The sequence below is a fragment of the Babylonia areolata genome, chromosome 18 (assembly GCF_041734735.1).
Source record: "Babylonia areolata isolate BAREFJ2019XMU chromosome 18, ASM4173473v1, whole genome shotgun sequence".
NCBI lineage: Eukaryota > Metazoa > Mollusca > Gastropoda > Neogastropoda > Buccinidae > Babylonia > Babylonia areolata.
Genome location: NC_134893.1, coordinates 42814474 through 42840608, shown reverse-complemented (window position 1 = coordinate 42840608; position 26135 = coordinate 42814474). Strand labels below are relative to the sequence as shown.

The 26135-nt window shown below is 41.9% G+C and overlaps 2 protein-coding genes across 3 annotated transcripts in view; one reads left to right on the top strand and one right to left on the bottom strand.

Annotated features, from left to right (window-relative positions):
- Positions 1–1937: 1937 nt before the first annotated feature.
- On the bottom strand, positions 1938–18679 carry LOC143292783 (membrane-bound acylglycerophosphatidylinositol O-acyltransferase mboat7-like). Of its 2 annotated transcripts, none has more exons than XM_076603350.1 (7): positions 18465–18679; positions 17058–17184; positions 15553–15724; positions 12138–12289; positions 10955–11163; positions 8891–9064; positions 1938–7662 (listed from the first exon to the last, which is right to left on the bottom strand). In XM_076603350.1, the coding sequence occupies exons 1-7, from the start codon at positions 18677–18679 to the stop codon at positions 7281–7283; spliced, it is 1431 nt and encodes a 476-aa protein (XP_076459465.1). In that variant the 3' UTR covers positions 1938–7280. The 2 variants fall into 2 exon arrangements, with proteins under 2 accessions (XP_076459465.1, XP_076459466.1); XM_076603351.1 differs by having other exon boundaries at positions 18474–18679.
- Positions 18680–22360: 3681 nt separating this feature from the next.
- LOC143292246 (chitinase-3-like protein 1) overlaps positions 22361–26135 on the top strand; it is a 16776-nt gene continuing 13001 nt past the window's right edge. Inside the window, exons 1-4 of the mRNA XM_076602434.1 lie at positions 22361–22418; positions 23705–23891; positions 25359–25611; positions 25956–26080. Of these exons, the coding sequence (XP_076458549.1) occupies positions 22361–22418; positions 23705–23891; positions 25359–25611; positions 25956–26080 (623 nt within the window). The remainder of the gene's footprint in view (positions 22419–23704; positions 23892–25358; positions 25612–25955; positions 26081–26135) is intronic.

Below are 26135 nucleotides of genomic sequence, written 5' to 3'. Positions count from 1 at the left end.
AAAATAAAAGTTGTGGCGTGAGCACACAAAAACGAATTTGGCGTTCAGGTAAATTTGTGTGTCATGGAAACGAAAGTCTCTGCTTCCTCTTTCCTCCCTCCCACCCCCAACCCTCTCCAGCCATCACACACACACACACACACACACACACACACACAGAATTGTGCTTGGTTTTACACTTGAATGCAATACATCTTGCATGTTTCCAGTCAGACACTTCAGCACAACATACAGGATTATGTGTGTGTATTGTGGCCAAGACATAATTTCTTACAGAGATCAGTTCATCAGATATAAACATGGAGTTATGTTGTTTTAATGCGACAACATACAGATGCTGATTTTGAATAAAAGTTTTCAATTTTATATAATATGGGGAAAAAATGTTTTCATAGAAAAATTCACAAGAAACTAATATGCCTTACATATTGCAGGCTTATATAAGTAGTGATTATTTTGTAATGAGAGATTAATATACCTGGCCTTTATTCATATCAAACATAATTGGACACTGGCTACAGCTTAGGCAGCTTTCATAACAAAGGCAGACTCTGATAATACTTTGTTGCATTTGTATCAAACATAAAGAGACACTGGCAATACCTTATGCTACATTCATGTCAAACATCAACAGATTAACACTGACAAACACGGACAATACCTTAGGCTACATTCATATCAAATACAAACGCTGACAATACCATAGGCTATTATTATTATTATTCTCATTGTTGCTAAAAGACCAACTGACTGCACAGGGCCATATCATGACTGCCAAGCTATACAAATACATATTTAAAATCATTAAGATAAACCTACAAAGCACAGTTCATGAAACTTGACCATTGAGCTCCTCAAGGCAAATAAGATTAGGCTGTGCTGAGGACATAGGCCCTTCCGCTTAATTTATCATCCCCAGATTAAAAAAAAAGGGAAAAAACGATACTTCAAAGCCAAACAAAAAAAATTCATAAAAAGGCCAAAAAGGCAAATACCACTGCAGAGTGGACAGCTAGCGCCCATCCCAGTGTTTACAATTACACTATCTAATTGCCAGAGCAAAGCAGCACAGATAAAACATCACAGACTGCAGAAAAGAGAAAAATGTGTCGAGGCTTTCTCGAAAAAAAGAAAGGGGAATGGACTGACTGGGAAGGCAGAAAAAAGACAACAGTGAAGGAAGAATAAGGGTTGAAATCAAGACAGCAATAGAAAAGAGGAAATTTCTAGTAAAGAATTTCCAGAAGGTGGGGATGTCATTTACACTGAACAGTCCCTGGCATCCCATAGGGGATCCAACGCAGGTGTGGTGTAGCGTATATGGATCAGTCCATGTGCTTTGATACCTTGAAAGTGAAACAAGGCTGCACTCATATCAAACATAAACAGACACTTGAAACTGAAACACGGCTGCACCTGTATCAAATGTAAACAGACACTTGAAACTGAAACTAGGCTGCACTCATATCAAACATAAACAGACACTTGAAACTGAAACAAGGCTGCACTCATATCAAACATAAACAGACACTTGAAACTGAAACTGGGCTGCACTCATATCAAACATAAACAGACACTTGAAACTGAAACTAGGCTGCACTCATATCAAATGTAAACAGACACTTGAAACTGAAACTAGGCTGCACTCATATCAAATGTAAACAGACACTTGAAACTGAAACTGGGCTGCACTCATATCAAATGTAAACAGACACTTGAAACTGAAACTAGGCTGCACTCATATCAAACGTAAACAGACACTAACATGATCTTTTCCATCCAACACAGCTGCCGATACAGCACTTCCAAGGAAAACGCATCATATTGTGATGGTGCTGGATGCACAAAATAACACAATTTCACTCTTACCTCTGACATTGCCCCCCCCCCCCCCCCCCCCCCCCGCCCTCCCAACCCCCTCTCCCCCACCTTCCCTTGTACTCCATTAAAAGATTGTGCGAAAAGAAAAGTATGCTGCATCTACCACTCATTTTTCTGTACATGTTTTCCATGAGGGCAACCCCTACAGTGTCTTTTTACTTCAAACTGGTAGCATAAAAAAAAAAAAAATTTGGGAACCACAACAAACCCAAATGTGTAAAATCAATTACACACAATATCATCACACTGAATTACCTTATGGATCAACAGAAAGTAGAGAAGTATAAAGTATATAAGTATAAAGTCAAACCTTGACACACATGGACTGAAAAATAAGCAATTGTGCATGCATGATTCAACGCGCCATCAGTGACCTGCTGTGTCGCACTACACACGTACATTCAGTATGAAAGCTCTGCAATCTCAGAAAAGATTTGCTGCACATGATTTTTCATAAATGAGCAGGAAGCAGTTTATTGTGTTCAGCATGAACACACTCTTACATAGGGCATCTTGTTGATACTGTGTGAAATCTTTACTTGTAACATTGATACGTTTGTGCATATGGTGCACATAAGATATGAGATACATGCATGATTAGAAGGAACTCACCTTCATGATTTCTGCTATTTGTATTGCAAACTCCACTATATCAAATATAGCACAGAAGAAATGAAATCAGCACATGTTACACACACCACATTATAAAACTATGTTTCAGTCTCTTATTATGCATTTGGTAACAAATTATAAAACTACAAAAAAAAAAGAAAAGAAAAAGAAAAGTGATAGTCCAATATATAATGTTCGCTAGCAGTATTTTTCTACTCTCCCCAGAAGACCTAAAGTCATGGTCTGGGTGCTTGCCTTTCATTTGAGACAAGTTACAAAGTCCTTGATAAAACCTCCTGGCACACACAACACATACACAAATCAAAACGATATCTAAAACTATACCAGAAAGTAATACTGCAGACTGGACAGCGAGTCCCTATCTTGGCAATTACAGTTTCGCTGCCTGGTTGTCAGAGAAAAGAGCAGTCCAGCAAACACATGAAGGGCTGGGAAGAGAGGCTTTCTGGAGACAAAATGCTGGTGGATGGACCAGAGAGGAAGAATGCAAGAGATGACTGAAAGAGAAAAAGAACCCTCCCCCCTTGGAGCCAAAAAAAAAAAAAAAAAGAAAAAAAAAGGGGGTTGGGGTTGGGGGGAATAAACAAAACCAGAAGAAACAGTCACTTTCTTGTGTCGAATATCTAAAATACAGGCAATACTGTTTATAACTGAAAGATGTCCTTGGTCATCCCCCATAGTGGACATACATACAGAAATATAAAGATGGTGACGATGAACGTGATATTTTGATTTTCTCCATAAAGTGAGCAGCCTGAATTTCAATCAGAAAAAAATACCAATGATGTGACTAGAGTGTTATACAACACCACACAAATACTTATGTGTCACCCTCAACACTAGTTACGTCAGATTGTTGTCAAAAGTCTCTACTGCTGCCATAAACCTGTACGTTGGATCTGCACTGGTGTTGACGTGGTAGATTATCTGATGCAATACTGTACCTGTCACTTCTTATTTTGTAATGAGCTAGACTATGTTCACACTAAGCCAAGCTAGTTGCTGACAGCCAGCTGCCATCAACCTGACACAGAAACACACTTCAGTCAGATACAGGCAGTGTCTGTCAGCTGCAATGCTCTCCAGACAAAAAAAAAAAAGAGGAAATTTTCTACCTAAAATTACGTTCAAGTAACATACTTACCGTGACCCACTAGTGCAGACTCCGGCAGGTGTCTGACATTCCAGTCCTGTGCAAACTACTGTCCACCTATGTGGAGAAAACGAAAGTAGCTACGGCCAATAACCTCCCCTTTGCCCCCCTGACTAGCGCCCTCTTTTTCCGGCAGCCATTATGACTCCTGTTCCTGTGCTCTTCATACGGCTAAGTTTTTTTTTTTTTTTTTTTTTTTTGTATTTTCTGTCTGTCTGTCGATTCTCTGGCATTCTTGTTTTTTCTCAAATTATGTCTTCAACCAGGTCACATAATCATATGGTTTGACTGGAGATCGGGCTAAAATTAAGGCGCAATCGCAATCGATTCACGGACACTTTGTGCCCTCTACTTCTGGCCCTCTCAACAACGCCAACCCGCCGCCTCCTCCACTTTCTCCTCTCCCTCCGGTCGACTCCAGACCTCCACTACCTCCTCTGGTGACTTCTAGGTTCGTTACTCCATACTCAGGTCAGTGGTGCCGTTGATGCTATTCATTTCAGTTTGCGAACGAACTCAACGCGATCTGTGTTTCTTGGCCCTGCCAGTCGGCAGGACACCCGAGTCGATCTCCTCTATCACTTTTCCCATGCCCACAGTCTCAACAATGGAATGTGCCATAATCCCTTTGGGAAAACAACACCATACACTGGCTTTGGATCTGCATGCTAGACTGGGCCCTATGTGTGATGTGTCTGTGGTGGCGGCCGTGACATCGGATCACGCGCCCCCCACGCGGCATGCCTCTTCCATCTCGGATCCTATGGTGACTGAGGTGCTTAGGGATGCCCTCCCCATGTGTAGGGAGGGAGGTGCACCCTCCCCTTGTCCCGAGCGGCCGATGCAAGGAGGACAACTCCTGCTCGGCACCATTGCCGGTGACCGCTGCAGTTACTTCTCTTTTACCGGCAGTGCGTGTGCGTGCACGGTCCCTCCAAGCTATGCGGTGATGACCCCATCTGCCACACCGCCGGTTGCTGCTGTTTCCCATCCACTAATGGCGTCTCAGCAAAAAAACAAATCACGCTACTAGTATCACTGAAGCATTCCGTACTTTGGACCAGCCATCCGTCAAATCTGTGTGCTTGCGACAAATCAAAAAGCTGTCTGGAGACAGCTTGTCACCAGTGTGAACGTTTACCGCTGGCATACATGGCAAGAAAGCGCAAAATGATGTGCGCACAATTCTTGGCTAGCTGCTGACAGCAACTGGCTGGGCTTAGTGTGAACGTAGCCTTGAACAATACATTATCTGTGAGTTATACATTGCTATGCCCTATGACTCAAGTTTTGTGTTAACTCTTAGTACATGATACCAACATTTTCATGTCTTGCTCATGATTTGCTGTATATATGATTGTTCTGTTACTGCAAAACTGCAAATAAAAAACCCCAATATAATACAGCCATAAGCACACCTGGTGTTCGTTCTGTCAACACTTACATGATGTGGAGAAAGAAAGGGATTGAAAAGATTTTATCAACAGCAACAAATATACTTGATCAAAACATCATCGCTAACAAATAAATGTTTCACAACAATACAACTATACATAAGAGGTAAACAACTGAGCTCAGTAAACCATTGCATGAGCTACAAATCTTGTCTTAAGGGTTAGAGAATCACTATCAAAATGCATTCAATCTAAAACATCTTGCATGATAATGAGTTACAGAAACCATAAAATCCATTTAGCAAAAGACATCATCGTTCATATCACTCTAACAAAAGGGGTTACAAATGGAAGCTCATGTTCTACACTGAACAATGGAATGCAACCACAACAACAATGATCAAATAATACAATGATTCAGTACATGAGAAAAAAATCCTCTTGATCATTATCATGTCATGGGTGACATCTTGCACACACTTGGTCATTGTTAGACCTGCTGGGTATTTTGTGTTTCCACAGCTCACCAGATTCTGATCATGGGTCACATAATCTTTATGCTGACCAGTGTGAATCGTCTGAAGTCATGATATAAAAATGTAACACATATTTCATCCTAACCTCTCCTCAACTCTGCTGACAAAATTTTAGTTACTGAAACATCAGGTCGGTTTGTTTCACAATAGGAATTTGACATGCCTCAGATTTTTATCCAGCATTTGTTTGCACCAAGCTTTACCCGTCTTTACCTGTTGAAGCATGTGATGACTGACCAGTGGAAGAGTTCAATCTTGATCTCAGAGTAATGTCGTTTACGACTGGTCAATCTTCTCAAGTCTTCAACCCTCAGTGCAAGAGAAAATAATGTCAGAATGTGGATCTCATATGGAATGATGCAGTGGGTCCTTGGTGGACTTAAAATGCTAATTACCTTTAAGAATGAGTGAAATTGTGTGTGTGTGTGCGCGCATGCACGCATGTGTATATGGATAAGTGTGTGCATATTCATGTGTATCTTTGTGTGTGCTCATACCAGAAAACAAAAATAAAAACAAAAAACAAACTAACAAAAAAAGCCCCCCAAAATAATAAAACCACCACCAAAAATTACCATTCATTACATCAACAATCCCCTCCACCATCCAAACACTCGGGTTCACAAGCAAACTGAAGAACAAGTATTCATACTTTGTGTGTGTGTGTGTGTGTGTCTGTCTTAGCACTCGAGTGAATAGATGACTGGTATAAAAGAGCATTTGCATTCGACAAGTGCTTGGTACAAGTCATAGTGAGGTACTCTTCATCATGCATTACCAATGTGTACCCTTGGTAGATGATGCTTTATACAATGACAGAGATGTCTGGATGAAATCTGAACAGGTTTTGATTGAAGCATCACTTTCAAATGGACCATATAAAACAGAGAAAGAAACAGTGAGAGAGTGAACAGCTGCCCTGTGGTAGAGTGCTAAGCTAGGAAGCAAGCTTCTCGGATTCAATGCCCACACAGATCAGGACTTATACTGACCATCCCCCCCCCCCCCCCCCCCGCCCCCAACACACACAGTGTTGGGGGCTCATCATTTAGATGAAATGATAAAGATGAAGTCCTGTGTGCAGCACACACTTAGCACAGGCAAAAGAACCCCAGAGGAACTAGAGAGTTGTCCCTGGCAATATTCTGCAGAAAAATCAACTTTTGACAGTAAAACAAAACAAAACAAAACAAATGCAGCCAAGTAAAAAAAAAGGATGGAAAAGGATGGTGTTTATCTGTGGTGACACACTCTCGCCAAGGGAAAGCAGCCAGGATTTCACATCGAGACATCTGTTGTGGCAAGAGAATAATCCGATCCAATTCAATCCACAAGGGCAGAGAGACAGACACAGATTGCTAGAGGGCGTTAGAGAGAGACAGACAACCGCAAAGGAAGAGACACATGAAAAGAAACAGTAAGAGAAGGAGAGAGAGACAGAGAGAGAGAGAACAAGAGAGAGAGAGAGGGACAGAGGGGGACAGAGATAAAGACAGCTAGAGAGACAGGCACAGAGAGAGAGAGCGTGAGACAGACAAACAAGAAGAGACACACACACCGACACAGACAGAAAGACACAGACAAAGAAACAAACAAGTCAAAACTAAACAGAAGAAAAAAACAACAAAAACAAAAACACAAAAAAAACACCACACACACTCTCACCGCTAACACACCCCCTCATCAATCCCGCCTCTGCTTTCCCCCATCATCCGCACCACCCTCTCTCTTCCCCCTGGACCTCATCAGCACCTTTCCCACATTGCCTAGCACCAGGAAGAACACCATCACCAGGTGTCCGGCGAAGTAGATGGAGTGCCAGTAGCGCAGCGTGGCGCCCAGCTTCAGCAGCAGGAAGCCCATGCACATGTAATCGAAGCCGCGCATCTTGAAGAACCAGCAGCCCCAGTCGAACAGCTGCTGGCCTCCTGGGGTGGCGTCCTTCCGGAAGGCAGCCGCCATGGCCTCCTCGGCCATCAGGATGGGTGGCACTGTCAGGAAGCTCAGGTAGTACCCTGGGTGGATCCCGTGCCAGAAGGCACTCACCCCCATGGTCACCGACACCCTGGGGGGAAACACACAAAGCCAGACTTTGAATTTTTTTTTTTTCCAACTTGTTTTTGAGGAGGAAGGTGGCAGAATGGTAAAGACGCTCATCTGCCAGTACAGAGTCTGTGAAGGTCTGAGTTCGAATCCCACTCTCGCCCTTTCTCCCAAGTTTGGTGGGAAAATCGAACTGAGCGTCTAGTCGTTCGGATGAGATGATAAACTGAGGTCCCATGTGCAGCATGCATTTGGTGGACTGAAAAAGAACCCGTGGCAATGATAATGTCCTTTGGTAAAATTCTGCTTCAAGAAAACCCACTTGATAGGTAAACAAATAGATATGCATGCACTCAAGGCCTGACTAAGAACACTGAGTTATGCTGCTGGTGAAGCATCTGCCTAGCTGATGTGGTGTAGCGTATATGAATTTGTTCGAACGCTGTGACGCTTCCTTGAGAAACTGAAACTCAACTTTTTGGATTCAGTTCAAAGGTATAGTATCATATGTAATCACAATCACTTGCTTGATTTTGGATATATTTTGGACAAGAAAACACCCAGACAACAACAATATATAACAAAGATATTCATACAAATAATGGGAGAAAAGAAATGGGCATGAGAGTGCAAATACATAAATACATAAAAAAAAGAGAAAAAAATATTGAGTAATCAGTACTTAGTGAGAAGACTGAACTTTGTTATCATCATGTTTTCATGTCTGTCCCAATGTGTTGTGTGTGTGTGTGTGTGTGTGAATATGAAAGCATGTGTGAGAGAGTGTTTGTGCATGTGTTTGTGTGTGTGTGTGTGTGTGTGTGTGTGTGTGTGCATGTAACTATGTGTGTGTGTGTGTGTGTGTGTTTGTGTGCATGTAACTATGTGTGTGTGTGTGTGTGTGTGTGTGTGTGTGTGTGTGTGTATTTGTTTTAGTGATATAGAGGAATTGTGGTGGTGGAGTTTTTTTACACTGGTCTTGCTTCGAACACATACACACACAAACACACACACACATACTCACACGTGAGCACACACACACACACGCACATGCGCACAAACACACACATACAGAGCACATGCCAGAGAGCGAGAGAGCACCACAGAGAGAGAGAGAGAGAGAGAGAGAGAGAGAGAGAGAGAGAGAGAGAGAGCACCACACACACACACACACAGAGAGAGAGAGAGAGAGAGAGAGAGAGAACCACACACACACACACACACAAGACACTCAAATACAGAGCACTGACCTATAGGGTTTAAGCGGTGGGGGAACACGGCGGTGGATGTAGGTGGCCAGCCAGTACTGCACCGTCATGTTCCAGCTGCGCAGCCCCTGCTTGGTCAGGGGGGCTAACTCACAGCCGTAGATGTCCAGGTTGTGCACCGTTTCATAGTCATACTTCTCTGCCCCTTCCTTCTCCCTGATCATCACACACACACACACAAGAATATTGAACTTATTCACCCCCAAAAATGGAGTGAGGCTGCCTACATGGCAGGGAAAAAACGGTCATAAGTGTAAAAGCCCACTCGTATACATATATACGTGGAGTGATGGCCTAGAGGTAACGCGTCCGCTTAGGAAGCGAGAGAATCTGAGCGCGCTGGTTCAAATCACGGCTCAGCTGCTGATATTTTCTCCCCCTCCACTAGACCTTGAGTGGTGGTCTGGACGCTAGTCATTCGGATGAGACGATAAACCGAGGTCCCGTGTGCAGCATGCACTTAGCGCACGTAAAAGAACCCACGGCAACAAAAGTGCTGTTCCTGGCAAAATTATGTAGAAAAATCCACTTCGATAGGAAAAACAAATAAAACTGCACGCAGGAAAAAAAAAAGAAAAAAAAAAGGGTGGCGCTGTAGTGTAGCGACGCGCTCTCCCAGGGGAGAGCAGCCCGAATTTCACACAGAGAAATCTGTTGTGATAAAAAGAAATACAAATACATATAAGTGAATGTGGGAGTTGCAGCCCACTAAGGAAGAAGAAGAAGTTGTTCGAGTCACAGACACAACTATGCGTCAAATACCCATATATCACATGATTTTTCAATTATTTCTGAAAAATCACAACAACAACAAAAATATCCAGCCAAGATACTCAGACAGACAAATTAGTGATCAAAAGAAAGTGCAAAACATAAGGTTTATAAATATTTTCAACTCTTCTATGTAGATACAGATATAACTATTCCACAGTTCACACAAAAAGGTACTGGAACAATTCCGAGAAAAACAGATTTTATGATGCTGGTTACAGCACTATTCTAGTCACTTTTCTATCATTAATTACACATTGGGATCCTTGGTATCCCTTTGAAACACTAAAAAACAACACTACAAAAGCTTCTTCTACTTTACCTTTATCGTCGGAGCCTTGATCTTACACTAATTCATCAGTTTGTTTTTTTTCAGTCTAAAACATCAAGTTGATCGACTAGCCGCCATCTTACTGAAAACATCAAGTCTAAATACAGTTCTTCTTTTAAGCAAACTCTCACACATAAACGGTCAGTGCTGGACATGGTCAAGAGAGGGAAATCCGTTTAGAAACATCAAACTGTCATTTGCAAACATATGTTACTTCCCTTAGTGTATTACGGTCTCATTAAAAACAGCTAGATTCTACTGCTTACATATAAGCGGAGCAGCTTCGATATTAAGGTCATGCTCTGCGTACATGAACGTGGACCAGTGCGACTGAGTTAATCCTTTGACCCCTGTTAGGGCATGGAGGATATGCTTTAACATCATTGGTATTATACACAAGAACTGAATTGTAAACAACAATCAAAGCAATAAAACTGGTGATGAAAAATAAACAATGATCAAATCACCCTGTAAACATCCCCATTTTGAAAACTTCCCCACTTTCAAACACACTAATCTCCTCCCTTCTTTCAACAAGATACAAAAATTAAAAACCAATTTTAGATTCAAGTATTTTCTTTGGAATGAACTCATTACAAAGATCTGTAGATTTCGGGCATTCCATAATAAAATGAAATTTGTCTCCAACCACATCTATATTGCAGTAACAACAAGTGTGCAATTCACATGTAATATCATGACTTATATGAGAGAGAGAGAGACAGAGAGAGAGAGAGAGAGAGAGAGAGAGACAGAGAGAGAGACAGAGAGAGAGAAAGAGAGAGAGACAGCATGCTATCATGTATGCACACATGCATTACACATCATATAAATATGCCAAGAAATGTGCATGCATTTACACATGCGCTCGTTTCTCATCCCTCTGTTTTTTTCCAACACAGAACCGAACCCCAAACTCCCCAACAACAGAAATGTATACTGACGCTTTGTCCAAGGCTGCAAAGTCGGTGGGGCCAGACCCACACTTGGAGTTTGCCTGGGTGGGGTAGGCGGCGAAGCCTGCGGTGATGCACATGCACTCTGACAGCAGCCAGGCGGTGTACAGGCGAGTGCGAAACACCATGAACATGGGCACCATGTAGAACAGCCGGAACCAAAAGGGGTTCTCGTAGAACTCGTCTGTCTCCACATACTGCAACACACACACGCACTGTGTTGTGTTGTGTTGTATTGTGTTGTGTTGCACTGCATTACACTGCATTGTATTGTATTGTACTGCATTGCATTGCATTACATTGTATTGGATTGCACTGCATTGCATTGTGTTGTGTTGCACTGAGTTGTATTGTACTGCACTGCATGGATTGAATTTTACTGTACTGTATTATTATACAATCTCAGTGATCTCGATCATCACACAATCATAATGTATCTGAAAGTGCTTTTCAATTACATGTCAGTCACATACAAACCATACAAGAACATGAATACACGCACATACAAAAGACACACACATAAAACATGCATGGAAGAAACAGATGCGGATCCATAAAATACAAAAATTGAATGGAGTGCCTTCATTATGCAGAACTGTTTTTAAAGAACGTGAGCAATGGACTGTGACAGACTGAAAAAGACAGTGAATTCCAGGTGTGTACAGCTGATTAACTAAAACAGTAAAAACTCTCCTGCCGTGCTTACAGCTGTTGAACTGCACACATACAACACATAAATGGCAAATGATATCCACACAGGAGTTTGCCAGCTCTGACAAAAGGGCAGCATGGATTGAGCTCCTGTTAAGCTTACAATGTGCTCTTCGGCACTCAAGCAAAGTTTTCGTCACAAAGTTTTGACTCTTTCCCCCTCAAATCAGGTGAATTGAAAAAATAAAAGACAATACCATCCACAGGAATATTTGAAAAGAAAAAAAACAAAACAAAAAAAAATCCACACATTTCAACACCTAGTCTTCTTCAACAAAGGAAAGATTATTATGCCTTAGACAAGCCTTCACACACACACATATGCATGCACACATGCATGCATGCACACACACACACACACAGAGTCTAAATACAAACTGTTTGAGACGTTTCAACGTTATACTGAAGAACACACACACTCAGTCCAAATTCACACTATGTGAATAGATGTTATCCTGACCTTGATAGAAAAAAAGTAGGAGCAGACAAGGTAGGTGACCACGATGGCCGGCAGAGGTCTGGCCTTGGCAATCAACGGTTCCTGCAACGGAATCTTCTCTGGGTTCGGCTGTCGCAGCCAGTCCCTGTAGATGTGGTACTTGTAATATGGACCTGGAAAGACATATACATATCTATCTTTATTGAAATTAACTGAGAACAGAAACAACACAAGTATACACATACACATAAATCCTGATGAAGAAGATGTACAATTAAAAAAAAAAAAAAATGTATGTCTTAATACAGAAAATAAAAATCCATTTTGAAAGAAACACTTCCCTGATCAGTATTTACTTTAACATAGCAACAAAAACTGTAAGAAATGCAGAAAAATTCACACCTGCTGAGAAAGGCAACAAAGAAAAATGACCACCACTGGTCATGACAGACTTATGTGACAGACTTTTGTACCTTCCTTTTTATTATATTTTAAAGTAGTTACTTATTTGTTTATTTCATTTCATGCTGATGTTTTACACAAATCTAGGGTTGGCTCTTAAGGCCTGATCACTACAGTGAGCTAATCCTTTTTAACTTTTTTTTTATTTTACACTGATGTGGCGTAACATATACGGATCAGTCCACACACATTGACACTTCCTTGAAACTAAAACTGAAACTGACAGACTATCAGTGTAGTGCATTTGAAACTTCGACATCGCCAGGGAACTGACATTGAAAGTGATGGACTGTCAACGCTATGTGCTTACCTGTCAAGGACACTGAAACTGACAGACTGTCCATGCTATGTGTTTACCTGTCAGGATGACTGAAACTGACAGACTGTCAACGCTATGTGCTTACCTGTATGGGTGATTGAAACTGACAGACTGTCCATGCTATGTGTTTACCTGTATGGGTGATTGAAACTGACAGACTGTCCATGCTATGTGTTTACCTGTCAGGATGATTGAAACTGACAGACTGTCCATGCTATGTGTTTACCTGTATGGGTGATTGAAACTGACAGACTGTCCATGCTATGTGTTTACCTGTATGGGTGATTGAAACTGACAGACTGTCCATGCTATGTGTTTACCTGTCAGGATGATTGAAACTGACAGACTGTCCATGCTATGTGTTTACCTGTCATTGAGATTGAAATTGACAGACTGTCCATGCTATGTGTTTACCTGTCAGGATGACTGAAACTGACAGACTGTCAACGCTATGTGCTTACCTGTCAAGTACATTGAAACTGACAGACTGTCCATGCTATGTGTTTACCTGTCAGGATGATTGAAACTGACAGACTGTCAACGCTATGTGCTTACCTGTCAAGTACATTGAAACTGACAGACTGTCCATGCTATGTGTTTACCTGTCAGGATGACTGAAACTGACAGACTGTCCATGCTATGTGTTTACCTGTCAGGATGACTGAAACTGACAGACTGTCCATGCTATGTGTTTACCTGTCAGGATGACTGAAACTGACAGACTGTCCATGCTATGTGTTTACCTGTTAGGGAGATTGAAACTGACAGACTGTCCATGCTATGTGTTTACCTGTCAGGATGACTGAAACTGACAGACTGTCCATGCTATGTGTTTACCTGTCAGGATGACTGAAACTGACAGACTGTCCATGCTATGTGTTTACCTGTCATTGAGATTGAAACTGACAGACTGTCCATGCTATGTGTTTACCTGTCAGGATGACTGAAACTGACAGACTGTCCATGCTATGTGTTTACCTGTCATTGAGATTGAAACTGACAGACTGTCAACGCTATGTGTTTACCTGTCAGGATGATTGAAACTGACAGACTGTCAACGCTATGTGTTTACCTGTCAGGCTGATTGAAACTGACTAACTGTCCATGCTATGTGTTTACCTGTATGGGTGATTGAAACTGACAGACTGTCAACGCTATGTGTTTACCTGTCAGGATGATTGAAACTGACAGACTGTCCATGCTATGTGTTTACCTGTCAGGATGACTGAAACTGACAGACTGTCCATGCTATGTGTTTACCTGTTAGGGAGATTGAAACTGACAGACTGTCCATGCTATGTGTTTACCTGTCAGGATGACTGAAACTGACAGACTGTCCATGCTATGTGTTTACCTGTTAGGGAGATTGAAACTGACAGACTGTCCATGCTATGTGTTTACCTGTCAGGATGACTGAAACTGACAGACTGTCCATGCTATGTGTTTACCTGTCAGGATGACTGAAACTGACAGACTGTCTTTTCTATGTGTTTAGCTGTCATTGAGATTGAAACTGACAGACTGTCCATGCTATGTGTTTACCTGTCAGGATGATTGAAACTGACAGACTGTCCATGCTATGTGTTTACCTGTCAGGATGATTGAAACTGACAGACTGTCCATGCTATGTGTTTACCTGTCAGGATGACTGAAACTGACAGACTGTCCATGCTATGTGTTTACCTGTCATTGGGATTGAAACTGACAGACTGTCAATGCTATGTGCTTACCTGTCAAGTACATTGAAACTGACAGACTGTCAATGCTATGTGCTTACCTGTCAAGTACATTGAAACTGACAGACTGTCCATGCTATGTGTTTACCTGTCAGGATGATTGAAACTGACAGACTGTCCATGCTATGTGTTTACCTGTCATTGAGATTGAAACTGACAGACTGTCCATGCTATGTGTTTACCTGTCAGGATGACTGAAACTGACAGACTGTCCATGCTATGTGTTTACCTGTCAGGATGACTGAAACTGACAGACTGTCAACGCTATGTGTTTACCTATCATTGAGATTGAAACTGACAGACTGTCCATGCTATGTGTTTACCTGTCAGGATGATTGAAACTGACAGACTGTCAACGCTATGTGTTTACCTGTCAGGATGACTGAAACTGACAGACTGTCAACGCTATGTGTTTACCTATCATTGAGATTGAAACTGACAGACTGTCCATGCTATGTGTTTACCTGTCATTGAGATTGAAACTGACAGACTGTCCATGCTATGTGTTTACCTGTTAGGGAGATTGAAACTGACAGACTGTCCATGCTATGTGTTTACCTGTCATTGAGATTGAAACTGACAGACTGTCCATGCTATGTGTTTACCTGTCAGGATGACTGAAACTGCCACTGTCCATGCTATGTATTTACCTGTCAGGATGACTGAAACTGACAGACTGTCCATGCTATGTGTTTACCTGTCAGGGAGATTGAAACTGACGGACTGTTAATGATATGTGTTCACCTGTCAGGGAGACAGAAACTGATGGACTGTCATTGCTATGTATTTACCTGTCAGGAAGATTGAAACAATGCTGTGTTTACCTGTCAGGGGCGTTGAATTTAACAGACTCTCAATGCCATGTGTTTACCTGTCAGGGAGATAGAAACTGATGGACTGCCAATGCTGTGCATTTTACCTGTAAGGGAGCCAATGTAGCAGAAAGCGAAGCAGAATATATCCTTCGCGTTGGGTGCGATAGCTGTGTACTTGATCAAGAGTTGGTTCTGATCAAGTGCGTCTCCAGACTCCCCTTTCTTCGTTGACACCAACACCCGGCTGTCGTAAACGTCAAAGGCCAGGCCTATCATCTGCACACCAGGCATGGATCCTATGTACATACTGTGTTGTTCAGTGTTAAATGGAAACATTCCTCGAACAGATCACTATGAACCGGTGGGTCACACTCATAGTCTCAAGCCTTCTGGAAGTAGATGACAAAGATGTGTGTGTGTGTGTGTGTGTGTGTGTGTGTGTGTGTGTCTGCGTGTGTGTATGTGAGTTTGAGAGAGAGCGTGAGGTAGATAGATTCACAGATAGATAGACAGATAGAGAGAGAGAGAGAGAGTGTGTGTGTGTGTGTGTGTATGTATGTGTACACAAATGTACAGACATACACGTGTACAAGAGTATAAATACTATATGTGAATATGCAACTTAAAGAGAGGGGGTGGGGGTACAGGAAATGCACACATGTTATTGGCACAAAGCAGAGAGTATACATAATCCTTTTATAAGATCTGTCTCCTTTCTCCCTAAAGTTTAGTCAGTTCCAGCATTGGTGAGCCAAGACAGTTTTATTACTGTAATAACATTAAAACTGCAGACAGCTTCGTCCACTACAGCGTGAGCAACCCACAACTGCACACAATGGCACTCTAAAAAATCTGAAAGATTATTTATCATTAAACATTATGTTATAATGTATTGTAGCAAATAATAGTGCATTCCATGCCAATCTTCAGTCATGTCATTGTGTGACATGATCGTGTTAAAAAAACAAAAAAACAAAACCCACCACGCTCTAAGCTCTTTTCCTTCAAAACAAATTTATGCCACTCTCATTTTGTTCTGTGAGCTGCCAGTGAATTTCACCTCTCCTGATACCTGGGACTCTCACTCTGCAAATGTGTATTTGTTTCTGTTTTCTGTGAATGTTGTTGAGGTGTTGTGTGGAGGGGAGGGTTGGAGGGCATGTGAGATTGATTATTACTTTGATTTGAGTTGTGCATTATTTGGGTATTGTGATGAATGTGACTGGTTTTAAAGAGTTCAGATTGGGTGTTAAGTATTGTGATATGGTTTTAACTTCAATTAAACTATTTTAAATATTGTGATGTTGGTGCTGTAATGTGTGCTTTTATCATTAAAGTATTGTGATGGTTGATATTTATGTTGGAGTTTTGTGCATGATGGTTTTGTATGTGTACAAATGACTGTGTCCGGTTGGATGTTTGTACACAATTTGTTTACAAGTTGTCATTTTAGTGTTTACATGAATACTTCAATACTTTTACTCATTGATTTTACAATGAACAGTGCAACTGAGCATGTTTTACAAGAAAAGGAGGTATAAATTATTATCAATGATATCACTAATCATCATAATACATGCTATATTATAGAGACAGGCCTCGGCCTTACCCGTAAAGTCAGAAAGAGCTGAGCTGCATTGGCAATAGGAGAAGGAGCCGGCAGACCCACCAGGTGAACAGTGCGGAATACAGCCAGGTAGCCGAAATTCCACACAAAACTGTACAGGTGACATTTTCTGCAATCATTACAACATCAGTTCAAAAAGTGCATGCTGCTAAGTATGTACTTTCACTCAACAGAATGAGAAACAGGCCCTTTGGAGGGGCCTAAAATGTCGTAAAGTCAAGTCACAATAATTCTTATCAAATTATGATAGTGATACTGATAGGTACTACAAGTATTGTTTAGACACCGCACACAAATAAGTGTTAAGACATGTATAGACCATAAGCTGGGATCAATTTGATGAGAAGCAAGGTGTCAGAATGGTTAGGAATAAGACACTTATCTGCCAGTACTGTGTCTGTGAGGATCAGGGTCCACTGTGTGTGTGTGTGTGTGTGTGTGTGTGTGTGTATACCTCTTCTATGCATGCACCCAAGGCCTGAAAAACACATTGGGTTATGTTGCGGGTCAGGCATCTGTCAGGCTGATGTGGTGCAGTGTGTGTGTGTGTGTGTGGATTTGTCTGAATGCAGTGTCACCTCATTGTGAAAATGAAAATGAAAAACTTATTGTTCATCCTTTCTTATCGTTTTGATAGTAGTATCACAAAATCCAGTTTTTTCTCTCTCTCTCTGTTTGTGTGTGTGTGTGTGTGTGTGTGTGTGTGTGTGTGTGTGTGTGTGTGTGTGTGTATGTCTGTGTTTATAAAGGCTGTTTTATCCCAGTCATCTTGTTTTAGAATACTTGTATAAATTTTGCCATTTCTAACCTGAGAGACTATCTAATTTTGTATAACCCAGGATGGTCTGGTTGCAGGAAAGAGTGCAGACCTCTCTCTATTCCAGGCCACTGCATAATTTGCACAGCTGAATCGAGTAAAACTGTGGATTCATCAATAAAAGGAAAATTATAATGTCATACCCATGATATATTTGCCATGTCAAACAAAGCTATAGCCTATTTGTATCTGTTTTCCCCGTGAATAAACGTGATCTATAGGACTTTGCTCAAAGATGTGATATGACAGGATCAGTATTGTAAAAAACTACTCCTCTTCAAAGTCACAATAACTATAATATGCATTTTTGTCTGATGAAACACCCTGGATATGTAAACACCCATACAGTGGGTGGCGCACCCATTCAGATTCATCAGTCAATCCACACACACACATTGACTCACACACACGCGTACGCATAAACAAACACAGTGTGTGTGTGTGTGTGTGTGAGTGAGTGACAGGCTGAGAGAGAGAGAGAGAGAGAGAGAGAGAGAGAGAGAGAGAGAGAGAGAGAGACACAGACAGAGAGGCGGATACAGAAACAACATAGTGGTTGAAGAGAGACTAACGAGCTCAACTGAGGGAAGCAGATTATGATGCAGTTTCCCACAACGGTGATCACAAAATGCCAGCAATCTGAACCACACAGAACATAAAGAAGCACCACTCCCAGCAGGGTGGATAGCCACCGCCTGTTTTCTTCCCCTGTCACTTTTCGGAACAGCAGACCCGCTGCCACCGAGGAAAGAATTGTCACCGCATAGAAAAAATCGTCGGAAGCCATGGTCTACTGAGGAAGTGCCTCCAACAATAATGACGGGAGTAGCTTCCCCTGTCTGTGTTGACGACTCAAGGAAGGGACTTCTTTTCCAAAGAGTTGGATTTTAGTATGGTTGACTTATCATGTCAAAATTCATCTCTCTCTCTCGTCTCTCTCTCTGTGTGTGTCTCTGTCTGTGCTTTGAAGAGGTAGCGTTGTTCAATGCTTTCAGCTGCCATTGCTTTCAACTTGAACCCCCCCCCCCACCCCCCCCCCATTTCAGAACAGTACTTTTCTGAAGGTCAACATCCTGTCGAACTGTAAGAACTGAAGCGGAGACTATCATTTTTCTCGATCGGAATTCCTGCCGACTGACACAGGTGATGTTTTGCCGCGGCTGCTGAGATTTCAGTCATGACAACGATCCTGTGTCCTGACTCGGACACTGACCACTGAGCGATCGGATATAATTGTTCCGTCGTCTCTGGACAGGTGCAATTCTTTCTACAGAATTTTTCTAAGTTTTGAAAGGCTATATGGCCATCGTCAGCTAGAGTAAGCTAGCACATGATATACTCCAATTTTATTGATTAGAGCTGTAAGCCCTTTCGTGCAGACGTTTTAGAGGACAGTCGAAAGCGGAGAATCTTGCAGCAGTCCCGTGGAAAAGTTTATGGGTGGCGTACACATCCATTCTCCAAGGTGTAGAACGACGGTTCTTTCCTGAAGTTCTGCTGATGGCACATCTTAATTGCTCAGTAGTGACTCATTCTTACGTTAGTGGCAGCTCCACCTTCTCAGTCAATTGCTACTGCTAAATACGTGTTGTTTGTTTTTCTTTGGCCGAATACTTTACATACCTCATATGCAAAAGCAGCCGCGTTTTCACATACCTGTTCGGAACCCACCTTAATCTGCAGGGAGAATGTGCCTCAGTTCAAGATCACTTTTGAGCTTCTTCACTATCATGCATTCCATGAGCGTTTCAGCAAAAAATTCCATCGTTACAGTAGGATTCGGTGGCCGCTTTCCTGATGATAATCCTCCACTGGTTTTGGAATAGGGCTCAAAGAAGCTGTTCGTGTGTCTGAGTCCTCTGGTACATTTCTATTGAACACAAAAACTAAATGCATGTCTGTAACAACTCGACAGAAACGCGGTCAGATAATGCCAACAAATGTATTCAATATTTTCATTTCCAATGTTAAGATTGAAGAAGTCAAATCACACAAAGTTCTATGTATAATTATCGATAATGATTTATCATGATCTGAACATATAACTTACGTATGTAAAAGAATGTCTCAAAAAGTATTCCAGTTAGTTAAAAATATTAATAAAACACCGGCTTTCTATCCTGATACATATGCACGAAAACAATTCTTTGATGCTCACATACAGTCAATAATAGATTCTGCTTCTTCGTTGTGGGATTCTGCTAGTGCAAATACTCTAAAACGTCTTGTTATGTTACACAAAACGTGTTTTGAAATTACTTTTATTAAAGTCACGTTCATTAACTCCTAATGATTATAGGCCACTTGATATCCTCCCACTGGAGCTAAAACTAGAATATAACAAGGCTGTTTTTATGCACAAAATAGTAAGCGGCTACGCACCTCCTTCAATTATGAATAACTTCCCAGTAAACAACATAAGACATGCACATAAGTTGCATATACCTCGTCCAAATCTTGATATTTTAAAGTCCAGTCTCACACACAGCGTGGGAACTTATTGAAATAGTTTACCATCACATTTAAAAAATATATAACTAACCACAGCAACTTTAAGCAAAATCTAAAAATGTACCTATTCACAAAACTTGACGTCACCTGAAATCCAACGTTACTTTCAACAATTTGTGGGTTCCCTCTCACTCTCTCTTGAGTGAGTGCATTTGTGTGTGTGTGTGTGTGTGTGTGTGTGAACTGGTGGGATGGTGTTCGACTGCGACGGAAGGACTTTGTTTTCTCCGTTGGGTCTTTAGTTTTTTTTTTGGTTTTGTTGTCGCGCGCGCGCGTCTGTGTGTGTGTGTGTGTGTGTGTGTGTGTGTGCGTTTCATGTGTTTATTTATTATTTTTTTGGCGGAGGGGGGGCGGGGGGGGGGGGGGGGGGGGCGGGGTAGGAGGTGGGGGAGAATGGCTGTGAATGTTGGAATAATGGGAAAATATTATGCATTTTGATTGTATTTTGATTTTTTTTCTTCTTTTGCTCATTTTCGCTTCTTTAGCTTTATTCCCTCTTTAGGGCGAGGGCTGGATGTAAACAGCATGTTACTTGCTTATCTTTTACCCTCGATAATAAAGATTTTGTCTTGTCTTGTCGTGTCTTCTCTGGTCTGGGTCATTAAGATGAAACGATAAGCCTAAAACGAAGTCCATTGAACGGCATGCACTTCACGCACGTAAAAGAACCCTCAGCAACGAAAATTCTAAAAAAAACCCCACTTTGACAGAAGACAACAACAACAAAAACCGCACCTGTAGACAGAAAAAATAGACGTCTGTTGTGACAAAAAGTAATGATCAAAATACAATACGATATAATACAATACAGTAATTCAATCGAATATAGATCGTTGTGTATTATCAACAATACTATCGAAATCCTATGACAACACGAAGCTAAGTATTGCCTACAAGGGGGGGGGGGGGGGGGGGGGGGGGGGGGGGAAAGAGAAGTTGTGTACGGGTTGACTGTCCGGCTATCCCCGAAATGTCCAGTGTCTCTGCATTGCACTCTGACATTGGAGATAGCGGAGGACGCCTGGACAGGCTGTTATCTCCCAGGCCTCTGTTTCACGTATCTCTTCCTGTCTTTGAGGTCACACCGGTGGCTCATAGGCACACACTATTGTCAGTCACAGAGAATCATTTGGTCACTGTCAGCTCGTGAAATCAGTCCGTGAGTTATTCGGCGTTTTATCTTTTTTTTTTTTTTTTTTGTTTTTTTTTTTTAAATATACATTGATTATTCCGAGTGTTTAAGCTGTTTGTGTTCAATGTGGATAAAAGATGTTTCTTGCTGTTCTTATTGTTTTTGTTATTATTTGTGTCGTCATTGTTTTATTCTCCTCCTCCTCCGCTATCCCATTCTTCTTCTCGTCCTTATTTTTTCTTCTCCTTCTCCAACTTCTTTATCTTCAACTTCTTATCTTCCTCCTCCTTCTTCTTCTCCTCCTCCACCACCTTCTTTATTAACCCGTCTTTTATTTCCTCCTTAATCGTTTATGATGGGGTGTGGTGCAGTTTCTGATGCATGAATTGTTTTAAAAGAAACTTTCATCTTTGTTTTCGGATTTGTAGTTAATGATGAACTATTTTCTGTTCTTTTTTTTTTTTTTTTTTTCAATCAGTATGTTACTGTGTTTATCTTTGTGATGGTTTTGTGGTGTGCTACAGTGAATTTGTTTTTAATGCTGGCCACTTAATGGCAGTTGTAAAATTCACGATGTCGAAGTTCTGGGTTTCGACTTATAAACAGGTTGTTCAGTGTCATGAGATGTTGCTGTCGTTGACTGCGCACAAGATTCAGTCTTGGTGAAATGAGTTATTCTGGGTATATGAAAGATAAAACACGCAGTTAAATTAAAAAAAGATTCTTTTGTTCTTTTGTTTTTAGCTATGGAGAGAGAGAGAGAGAGAGAGAGAGAGAGAGAGAGAGTATAAACTGACACGGTTTGTTGATTTTTGCCTACAGGACATGGGTGTGGCAGTGTTCACGCTCATTGTTTTTCTTGTTGCCTTGCAACACACAGAAGGTTTGTACGCTTGGCTTGTGTGTGTGTGTGTGTGTGTGTGTGTGTGTGTGTGTGTGTGTGTGTGTGTGTGTGTGTGTGTGTGTTCCCAAACACATTGAGAAGATCGCCTACATCACATTGTTTCCTACTTTTTTTCTTTAAAAAAAATATTTCTGTCGGCAAGTATATTGGACGATCAAAGTAGACCTTTCTGAAGAAATTTAGTCACGTACAGCCCTCTGCACTAGGAATCTCGGTCTATCGTCTCACACGAAATACTTGCACCCAGACCGTCATTTAAGGTCTGGTGGAGGAGGGTGCGGGGACGAAGGGGCGGGGGATGGAGGGGGTGGGGGTGGGGAGTAATAATTGAACAACCTGCTTTCTGTTACTTAAAGGTCTGGTGGAGGAGGGTGTGGGGACGGAGGGGTGAGGGGTGTGTGTGTGTGTGTGTGGGGGGGGGGGGGGAGTAATAATCCCGCTCCGCCTCGGAGATCCGAACCCCCGTACACTCACTTCCTGGTCGGGCGCAATGCCACCAGGCCATCGCCAACCGTACAGCTTCCTTTTTGAATCTACAGTTGCTACAAGAAGCATATTTTATCAGTACGCCAGTCACAGGGATAGGTCAGAATCCGTCTGAAAGATAACAAATGGAATCGCCTTTCAGTCCGATAGAGAAGGGGAAATTGGAGGCTTATGCACTGTCTTCCTGTCTATCAACCCGGATTTCACTTGTCATAACAGAGACACATCCGTGTGTGTGTGTGTGTGTGTGTGTGCGTGCGTGCGTGCGTGTGTGTGTGTGCGCATTCGTGCGTGCGTGCGTGTGTGTGTGTGAGTCCTATGAAGAGGTAGCGTTGCTCAATGCTCTTGGCTGCCATTGCCTATAATAATGAAAGACTTTTTTTCTTTTTCTGTATCAACCCGGGTTTTCACTTGTCATAAAAAACAACACATCCGTGTCTCCCCTTTGAATCGCATACGTGTGTGTCAGTGTGTGTGTGTGTGTGTGTGTGTGTGTGTGTGTGTGTGTGTGTGTGTGTGTGTGTGTGTGTTGCATACATCGTCAAAATTTAATTAGTACTGCAAATACGGATATACAAATATACCGATAGAGACACACACGTAGCAATAGTTGGAGAAAATGTTCTTTACCAAACGAAACATGCTTTTATATATATATATATATATATATATATATATATATATATATATATATATATATATATATATAAAAGTCAAACCTCACACTAAATCAGGAGTCTTTTCTTTCCTCTCTCTCTCTCTCTGTCTTTATCCACAAGGCACCCTGAAGCGTGTGTGTTACTACACCAACTGGTCGCAGTACCGCTCAGGGGCCGGCAAGTTCTTCCCGGAGAACGTGGACCCCAGTCTCTGTACTCACATCATCTACGCCTTTGCCAAGCTGTCTGGCAACCACCTGCAGCCGTTCGAGTGGAACGATCTGTCCACCCCCTGGAGAAGAGGGATGTAAGTGACGATGATGGTTATAGAGGATCAGTTTCAGTTTCAGTTTCTCAATGGGGGCGTCACTGCGTTCGGGCAAATCCACATATGTTACACCACATCTGCAAGGCTATGCCTGGTCAAAAACAAACCCTAACGCGATTAAAAAGGCGCTGAGTGCATGATAATAAGACTGGGGAACGGGTTGTCTGCAAACGAAACTATTCGGTGAAAAGGATTTGCTAAGAAGTTCGCCAAGGCCAAACAGTTACCTTTGGTTATTTCTAACTATATATATATCTGCATGGATTTTTTTTCTCGATTTTCCAAAAGATATATTCCAGATTGCCTTTTGTGTTGACTCCAAGTCAGTTATTAATGCTATCAAATCTACTGATACACTGGAAAGTTAGATCTGAAATTACTATTGAAATTAGACATCTAATGCATTTACTCTCAGTGAGGGGCACTGGCATAATTTTTATCTGGATTCCTTCACGTTGTGGCTTTTTTTTTTTTTTTTTTTTTTTAATAATGAGAACGTTGATTTATTAAAAAAAAAAAAAAAAAAAAAGAGCAAAGGGATCGGCTGAGTCAACATGTTTATCTCTTCCATTTTCACTGCAAGAATGTTATAGTGTAGTGGAACACATCCAACGCTGTGACTTTCAGATAAGAAAAAGGAATACAGGCTGTTCAAATTTACACAAAGAAATAAATAAAATTTATGGAATTGTTTTTTTTTTCTTCTTTTTCTTTTAATTAACTTGTTTTATTCAGTACAAGTACATAGTAAGTAATCACACGACAAATCCTTTCTTTAAAAAAAGGTATATGTACAATGAAGATGAAAGTGTTTGATTCCTAGCCGTTCCTCGAAATACACACGCAGCCTAATCCTGTACTGTGATGTTCACATCTAAAACAATCATTTTAATCTAAGACAAGAGTAACTGTCATCATCATCATTACATTATGTCCTTGATATTTTATATTTTAGCTACAGTGATGCTGAACAACATGATCAGCATACATTATTGTTATACTGCTGCTGCTGCTGCTATTACTACTGCCACTACTACTACTACTGCTGCTGCTGCTGCTGCTACACTGGCTCTTAGTGTTTCAGCCTTTGGGGCTTGTTGGTCCTTGGTGATCACCCCATCGCCGACTGTCCTAAAGCCCTCTTGGCCGAAAGAGTGGGTGTGTGGTAACTTGGGTACAGCACACTTGACCATAATCAAATTGTAGCCCAGGTAGTCGGTCTGGTGGTCATTGTCGGGCACGACTGACTATTGTACAGGAATACACACAGTTCAGTTCAGTTCAGTTACTCAAGGAGGTGTCACTGCGTTAGGACAAATTCATATACGCTACACATTTGATGCCTGACCAGCATCGTAATACAACGCGCTTACAGTCAGATCTTGAGGGCAGAATAAGTTACTGTACGAGCATACATACTTTGACCCACGGTATTTCATTTGGCAGGTACGAGCGTTTTCAAGACCTGAAGCAAAAGAACCCTGCCCTGAAAACTCTGATAGCAGTGGGGGGGTGGAACCTGGGTTCGGGTCCCTTCTCGCACATGGTCGCCACGCAGCAGTCACGTGCCGAGTTCGTCCAATCGTCGATAGACTTTATCCGAAAGCACGGCTTTGACGGACTGGACCTGGACTGGGAATATCCGGCCAACCGAGGAAGTCCGCCGATCGACAAAGATCGTTTCACGCTGCTCGTCAAGGTGTCGTCATGAAATTTTGTCGGTTGTTTCATAATTGAACATGTTTAAACGCACGCACGCATGTACACACACACACACACACAAACGCACATGTGTGTAGGTTGTATCTATATGCTATTATTTGTGTGTGTTTATGTAAACCTAGGCGTGTGTGTGTGTGTGTGTGTGTGTGTGTGTGTGTGTGTGTGTGCGCGTGTGTTCGTGTGTGTGTGTGTGTGTGTGTGTGTCCATCCAGCCGCTCCTCCCCAGTGTGTGCGCTTGTGCGTGTGTGTATGTATGTATGTGTGTGTGTGTGTGTGTGTGTGTGTGTGTGTGTGTGTGTGCGCGCGCGCGTGCACGTGCAGGAGCTCCATGCAGGGTTTGAAGCTGAAGCAGCCAACACAGGAAAAGCCCGCCTGTTGCTGTCCGCCGGTGTAGCAGCCGGAAAGGCAAAGATCGACACGGCTTACGACATCCCGCATCTCAACAGGTCAGACATCGACAATCAGCACCACGGCACCACCACCGACCTTTTCATTTATCAC